The 7500-nt window shown below is 49.6% G+C and overlaps 1 protein-coding gene across 1 annotated transcript in view; it reads right to left on the minus strand.

Moving 5' to 3' along the window:
- The window catches only part of pappaa (pregnancy-associated plasma protein A, pappalysin 1a), a gene marked incomplete at both ends in the record, with an annotated part of 178087 nt that overhangs the window by 50570 nt on the left and 120017 nt on the right, over positions 1-7500 (minus strand). The window contains 4 exon segments of the mRNA XM_083657810.1: positions 2977-3026; positions 3028-3238; positions 4392-4527; positions 6616-6726. Of these exon segments, the coding sequence (XP_083513936.1) occupies positions 2977-3026; positions 3028-3238; positions 4392-4527; positions 6616-6726 (508 nt within the window).

A 7500-nucleotide genomic window follows, 5' to 3' on the forward strand; every position in this document is an offset into this window, starting at 1 on the left:
TGAGAGAGAGAGAGGGGAGAGAGAGAGAGAGAGAGAGAGAGAGAGAGGGGAGAAAGATGGGGGAGAGGGAGGGAGAGTGAGAGAGAGAGAGAGAGAGGGAGAGGGATAGAGGGGGGAGAGAGAGAGGAGAGAGAGAGAGGGGGAGAGAGAGAGGAGAGAGAGAGGGAGAGAGAGGGGGGAGAGAGAGAGAGAGAGAGGGAGGGAGAGAGAGAGGGGGAGAGAGAGAGGGAAGAGAGAGGGGGGGAGAGAGAGACAGAGAGAGAGGAGGAGAGAGAGGTAGAGAGAGAGAGAGGGGGGGAGAGAGAGAGAGAGAGGGAGAGAGAGGTAGAGAGGGAGTGAGAGAGAGAGAGAGGGACAGAGGGGAGAGAGAGGGGGAGAGAGAGAGAGGGAGAGAGAGGGGGGGAGAGAGAGAGAGAGAGAGAGAGAGAGGGAGCGAGAGAGGTAGAGAGAGAAAGAGAGAGAGAGGGAGAGAGAGAGGGGAGGAGAGAGAGAGAGAGAGGAGAAGAGAGAGAGAGAGAGGAGAGAGAGGGGGGAGACCAGAGAGGGAGAGAGAGAGAGAGAGAGAGAGAGAGAGGGAGAGAGAGGGGGAGAGAGAGAGAGAGAGAGAGAGAGAGGGAGAAAGATGGGGGAGAGGAGGGGGGGAGAGAGAGAGGGAGGAGAGAGAGAGAGGGGGGAGAGAGAGAGGGGGGGAGAGAGAGAGGGAGAGAGAGCGAGAGAGGAAACATACATGTGCATGTACTTGCAGACAGCATGGAACATGCTAGTGAGTCATGTTAAAGCTGCTGTTGTGAACAACTCAGGGAAAAAGAGCTGGTGTTTGGTGGAGGCACAAGTATTACGGGAAATGTGCTGCTCGACCCAGGAGAGCGAGAGAGAGAGAGAGGGAGCAGGAGGCACAGAAAGGGGGGAGAGAGAGGGAGAGAGAGGGAGCAGGAGGCACAGAAAGGGGGGGAGAGAGAGAGGGAGAGAGGGGAGCAGGAGGCACAGAAAGGGGGAGAGAGAGAGAGGGAGAGAGAGGGAGCAGGAGGGCACAGAAAGGGGGGAGAGAGAGAGGGAGAGAGGAGCAGGAGGCACAGAAAGGGGGGAGAGAGAGAGGGAGAGAGGGAGCAGGAGGCACAGAAAGGGGGGAGAGAGAGAGGAGAGAGGGAGCGGGAGGCACAGAAAGGGGGGAGAGAGAGGGAGAGAGAGGGAGCGGGAGGCACAGAAGAGAGAGAGAGAGGGAGAGAGGGAGCGGGAGGCACAGAAAGGGGGGAGAGAGAGGGAGAGAGAGGGAGCGGGAGGCACAGAAAGGGGGGAGAGAGAGAGGGAGAGAGGGAGCGGGAGGCACAGAAAGGGGGGAGAGAGAGAGGGGAGAGAGAGGGAGCAGGAGGCACAGAAAGAGAGAGAGAGAGAGGGAGAGAGAGCAGGGGCACAGAAAGGGGGGAGAGAGAGAGGGAGCAGGAGGCACAGAAAGGGGGGAGAGAGGGAGAGAGGGAGCAGAAAGCACAGAAAGAGAGAGAGAGAGAGGGAGAGAGAGCAGGGGGCACAGAAAGGGGGGAGAGAGAGAGGGAGCAGGAGGCACAGAAAGGGGGGGAGAGAGAGAGAGAGAGAGAGAGAGAGAGAGAGAGGGAGCAGGAGGTACAGAAAGGGGGGACAGAGAGGGAGAGAGGGAGCAGGAGGCACAGAAAGGGGGAGAGAGAGGGAGAGAGAGGGAGCAGGGGGCACAGAAAGGGGGGAGAGAGAGGGAGAGAGGGAGCAGAAAGCACAGAAAGAGAGAGAGAGGGAGAGAGAGCAGGGGGGCACAGAAAGGGGGGAGAGAGAGAGGGAGCAGGAGGCACAGAAAGGGGGGAGAGAGAGAGAGAGAGAGAGAGAGAGAGAGAAGGAGCAGGAGGTACAGAGAGAAAGGGATCAGAAGTTATCTCCTCAGAACTCTGCTCCAAGCACCTCTGTCCTGTCATCTCCTCAGAACACAGTACCTGGATCTTCAGCTTCACCCCAGTTCAATAGAGCAGAGCCTTCTTTTGGCCGAGGCCATGGCAGAGGTTTTGTGAAGAAGACCCCCCATGATGCCACCCGGCACTTCTCAAACCTCCCCAGCAAAAATGGTCCCTATCGTGAGCCTCAACCCCTCCCAATGCAAGTGGGCTATCAGAGACAGAGTCACCAACAAGTCCAGCATCTGCACCTGGAGTACCTCTAGAGGAGAAGAGAAGCCCTTTCCTTTGAGATAGGTGGATGAGAGTGAGGAGATCAAGATCACAGCCTTCAACAAGGAGAGGAGGTGGAGAAGGTTGATGGCTCTAATCTGCCTGTGGTCACCATCGCCTGTCTGATTTGGGGGTCCGATGTCTCTCTGTGCTTTGTTCATCTCAACAGTCATGGTCAACCCAGACATACCTGAGGTCTTTCGACTGAGGAGGGCCTGGTATGACCAGGAGGAGGGCTACTACGCTCTAAACAGCCAATCCCTGACAGAGACGAGGTCAGCGGGCAGCGGGAGCAAGGGTCAAGTGGAAAACACCGAGTGGCCTTAAGGTCGGATGATGTCATAACCACTGATGATGTCATGTCATGGCCCACAATCGTCAAGTGATGTCATAATAACCCACTGATGATGTGGATGAGTTGACATGAGTTTGGTCAAAAACCCCAAGAGGTTTCACCAAACTCAGAAAGAAGGCTTAAAATGAGTCAGTCTTTATTTGTGTGAAAACGCTCTAACTTGCATCAGACTAGTCTATGGGCAAAATTAGTCTGGCCTAACGTTACAGACCTCTCTAAAATATCTTTGTGACCCCGATCGGCCCATCGTCTCCAGAATCGCCACCCTAGAAATTGAGTGTGCGCAGCTCGATTTATTTATTGACTTATTTATTTATTTTATTTTATTTACTTGTTTACTTATTTGTTATACACCCTGTCCCCCGGGCCGCCCGTCCCCAAGCCAACGGTAGAGGAAACGGCGCTGTCACATGACGCGAGTCTTGCGTTGACCACAGCAGGCCCCGCCCCTCCCCTCTCCTCTCCCACTGCCCCTCAGCTCACCTCTGGCCTGTGGGGTTGTAGATCTCGTTGCTCTGGCAGCCGCTGATGGTGATGGGGTCGAAGGACTGGAAGGAGCGCAGGCCCACGCCGGAGATGGCCACCAGGTGAGAGGCGAAGCTCACCCGGATGGCCTTGGTGTGGTAGAAGGCCACCGACAGGTCGTGGCTCACCGGGATCACCAAGGGGTTGGTGCGGCAACTCAGACGCCAGTCCCCTGGTGTGTGTGGAGAGGATGTTAGGTTAGTTAGTAGTGATAAGGTGTCAAAATACATATCATATAAAAAAAATTAAAAAAAATCTCGTAACGGACAAGCCCGTCTTTTATTGTCACACGAACACCACAACACATGCATGCGGCCACAACACACTCATGCTGACGGTGGCCGGTGAAAAGTGTCCTCTGCATTTAACCCATCCAGGCATGTCCTTTCCTCCGGGGGGCAGGCCAGGAGCAGTGGTCGCTTTCTCGTACAGCGCCCGGGGACCGACTTTGGATGTTGTCGTCACTGGTCGGATGACGATCTGATCTTCTGCATGTTTTTAGTGGGGGGGTTATATAGGGAGGAACCCCCTGGGGGAGCACGGGGAGAACATGCAAACTCCACACAGAGAGAAAGGCCCTTATGACGAGATACCCCACCTGGGCAGTAGGCACTGAAGATATGGGGGGGAACACACAACCACAGCGCCCACAGTGTCCCAGGCGAGAATCGAACTCAGGACCTTCTGACTGTGAGGCGACAGCTCTACCACTGAGCCACCGTGCCCCATCTATAATAGAGAGGCAAAGTGACCGCCTACTTCCTGCTTCAGCACTGTACCAGAGATTTTCATCCACCATTTATTTTCCCACAGACATTTCGTAAAATGCTTATAAAAATAGTTTTACTGGTTCAAACCAAACGGTTCAGATATATTTAGAAACAGGAGAGACCGCATAACATTTCACTGGGACCAAAAAAAAATGCGGTTTAAAGAAAATATTTGTTCTATGTTGTTGTTTTTTTGTTTTGGTTCGAGTGAAATGTTCTATGGTCTCTCCCGATTATAGCGTTGGCTGAACCGTTTGGTTCGACAAACTAAAACTATTTTATAAGCATTTTACGAAATGTCTACGGGAAAATAAATGGCGGATGAAAATCTCTGGTACAGTGCTGAAGCAGGAAGTGACGTTCCACTTTGCCTCTCTATGGATAGAGGGAGAGATGACGAGAGATGGGCACACATTTTGATTGTCTGCTCGGTCCAACTTTGTACAGTTCAAACTCCTTTCAGCTCAGCGTTCCACTTAGTTGACGTTATAGCATTGCGATACCCAAAAGGTGAATGAACCGGGGGGAGAGCATTATAACATGGTCCTCACTCACCTAAGCTATGAATGGCCTCCTTGGTGTCCACCAGCTGAACGGTGATGTTGCACTGGGTCTGGTCCACGTAGCTCGTCCCGTCAGCAGCCAGGTGGATTATCACCGCGGCGGCCACCATGGGGTGGGAGAAGTGGGCCTGAATGAAGGGATAGGATAGGAAGGGTGAGAAAGAGAGAGAGAGAGAGATGGGGGAGAGAGAGAGAGAGAGAGAGCGAGAGAGGGTTCAGAGAGAGAGGAGAAAGAGAGAGAGAGGGAGGAGAGAGAGAAGGAGAAAGAGAGAGAGAGAGATATGGAAACTGAGACAGAAGGGAAAGAGACGCTCACTTGGGATTTCATATTTTCCCATCGATTTACCAGTTCTCAATACACAAGGGGCCGGTTTCACTAAGATAGACTTATGACTATGGCTTAGATCAGGGGGTCTCAACCCGGGGGGTTGGGACCCCGCAAGATTATTTTAGGGGGGTCGCGGGATGATTGTCAAAAGGACAAAAGAAAAGTGGAAAATGGTTTGTCTCCCATTAAATCTCTCATACCAATGATTGAATGTATTGTATATAAAACTATATAAACTATAAACTGTATGAAAAAGATGTCAGTGAGTGAGTGAAATCAGTGTGTGAATGCGTGCACTATGGGAAGTCGTTGGTTTGATTGGGACCCCAGCCTAAAGGGTTTTGGGGGGTCGCGGCTCAAAAAGGTTGAGGACCACTGGCTTAGCTAACAAATAGTTAGATGTCAGATAGGCTACAGTAGATGCTCTAAATTCCCCCATTGCGCAAAGCAGTTTAGTTCTTGACTATTTTTTCAAAGTAGAAAAAATGGCAGAGTAACCGAGTAACTTTTGAAGAATTCAACAGTTACAAGGACATTTGACTTGGAAAATTCAGCGAAGAGCGTAAAAAAAAATGGGGGGGGGGGAAATTAACGAAATTGCAGCGACAATAAACCGCGTTAACGTTGACAGGAGCATCAAAGACGTTAGCTTCCTCATAAGCCAATCATTAGCTACAGTAGCTAGCTACCAGCTCAACATTAGCACACCCTAACCCACAAAGTAACAACTTTTTTTCATTTCACTTGGTGGGCTGCTGTCAGAACCATATGGTAACGGATCTAAGGCCTGAGTTAACGAAATTGCAGCGACAATAAACCGCGTTAACGTTGACAGGAGCATCAAAGACGTTAGCTTCCTCATAAGCCAATCATTAGCTACAGTAGCTAGCTACCAGCTCAACATTAGCACACCCTAACCCACAAAGTAACAACTTTTTTTCATTTCACTTGGTGGGCTGCTGTCAGAACCATATGGTAACGGATCTAAGGCCTGAGTTAAGCCTGGGGGTAAGGACGTCTAACTTTTTGGCTTAAAATGAGTCTGTCTTTATTTGTGTGAAAATGGTCTAACTTGCATCAGACTAGTCTATGAGCAAAATTAGCCTGGTTTAACGTTACAGACCCGTCTAAAATATCTTTGTGAAAGCGGCCCCTGCAGGACTCCTTTTTAAGAGAAGGTGCGGCTAAACAATACAATAAAACCTATAATATTCCCTTCAACTGCATGCAGGTGGGCTTTAACAGGGTCTGTCTGTACTGTATGTACTGTATGTATGTATGTATGTATGTACGTACAGATCCTTTCCAAAAAATTAGAATATCATGGAAAAGTTAGTTTTTTCCCATAATTCCTTTCAAAAAGTGAAACTTTCATAGATTATAGATTCATTACACACAAAGTGAAATATTTCTAGCGTCTATTTGTTTCATTTTTCATAATTTTGGCCTACAGCTCCAGAAAACCCCCCAAAACAGTATTTCAAGAAATTAGAATAGTGTGAAGAAAATCAGCAGTTACTCTCTGAATCTCTGCCGAATTTTTTAATCGTCTTTGCTTGACAATCTGCTGAAGCCCAAGTCATCCATGGTATTTCCATGATATTAATTTTTTTTGGAAAGGATTTATATGTATGTATGTATGTATGTATGTATGCATGTATGCATGTATGCATGTATGCATGTATGTATGTATGTATGTATGATTGTATGTATGTATGTATGCATGTATGTATGTATGTATGCATGTACAGTATGTACAGTATGTATGTATGCATGTTCCCCCTCCCTGCTCCAGTTATAATGGGGCAGATAACGACTAGCCCTTATATAAATGAGGATTTGAGACCAATCAGATGGCGGCCCTCACCCTTGTGGCTCTTGGTCTTACCTTGAGCCAGTAGTCGGAGTACCTCCAAGTGGACTCGTGGGCCTCGCGGCAGGGGAACCATGCGTACTGCGACACCCCATCAGACAGATCAAACACCTTGGACTGACATGTCTAGGAGGGAAACAAAAGGCAAAGACAAAGAAGGAGAAATTAGCCAAATTTTGCATGCATCTGTTCTTATTTACAACCGGATGGTCGTTCAATTCTGTCTCGTTAGCATTTTATGTATTTATTTTGGTTGCAACTCCAAAATCGAGTAGGGGGGTGGGGGGATTGCAGAAAAGTCGTTAAATGCACTTAAATGGAGGGGGGGCCGGGGGGGAATCAATGAGAAACTTTTTTTTCCTGCTTGTCATCTTGTGTTTTGTCGATTCTGACCATTTCCATTTCGCAGTTCGCTGCCAATTGGGTAATTCCTGCCTGTTTTGTAATTGCGTGAGGAAGTTGCTAAGGAAAACAAGGGCTGTGTTGATACAGCACACACACACACACACACACACACACACACACACACACACACACACACACACACACACACAGCAGGTTTGTGTAACACGCTAAGCTAGTTAATGTGGCAAAAAACAACCTTTGTTGGGGAGGAGGAGGGGGTTGGAGGAGGGGGCGAGGAACAGGGAGGGAACCAGAGGTGGTTGTTTGATCGTCATCAAAAGGAGAACCAGAGTTCAGTTGGCTTAAATGAGCAAAGACCATGTTAAAGTGCCAGACACACACGCACACGCGCACACGCACACACACACACACACACGCACACACACGCACACACACACACACACACACGCACGGAGCCACGCACGCACACACGGAGCCATGCACGCACACGCACACGCACACACAGACACAGGCTGCAAATACATCATAAACACA

Source organism: Poromitra crassiceps (genome assembly GCF_964638095.1).
Source record: "Poromitra crassiceps genome assembly, chromosome: 21".
Classification (NCBI taxonomy): Eukaryota; Metazoa; Chordata; class Actinopteri; order Beryciformes; family Melamphaidae; genus Poromitra; species Poromitra crassiceps.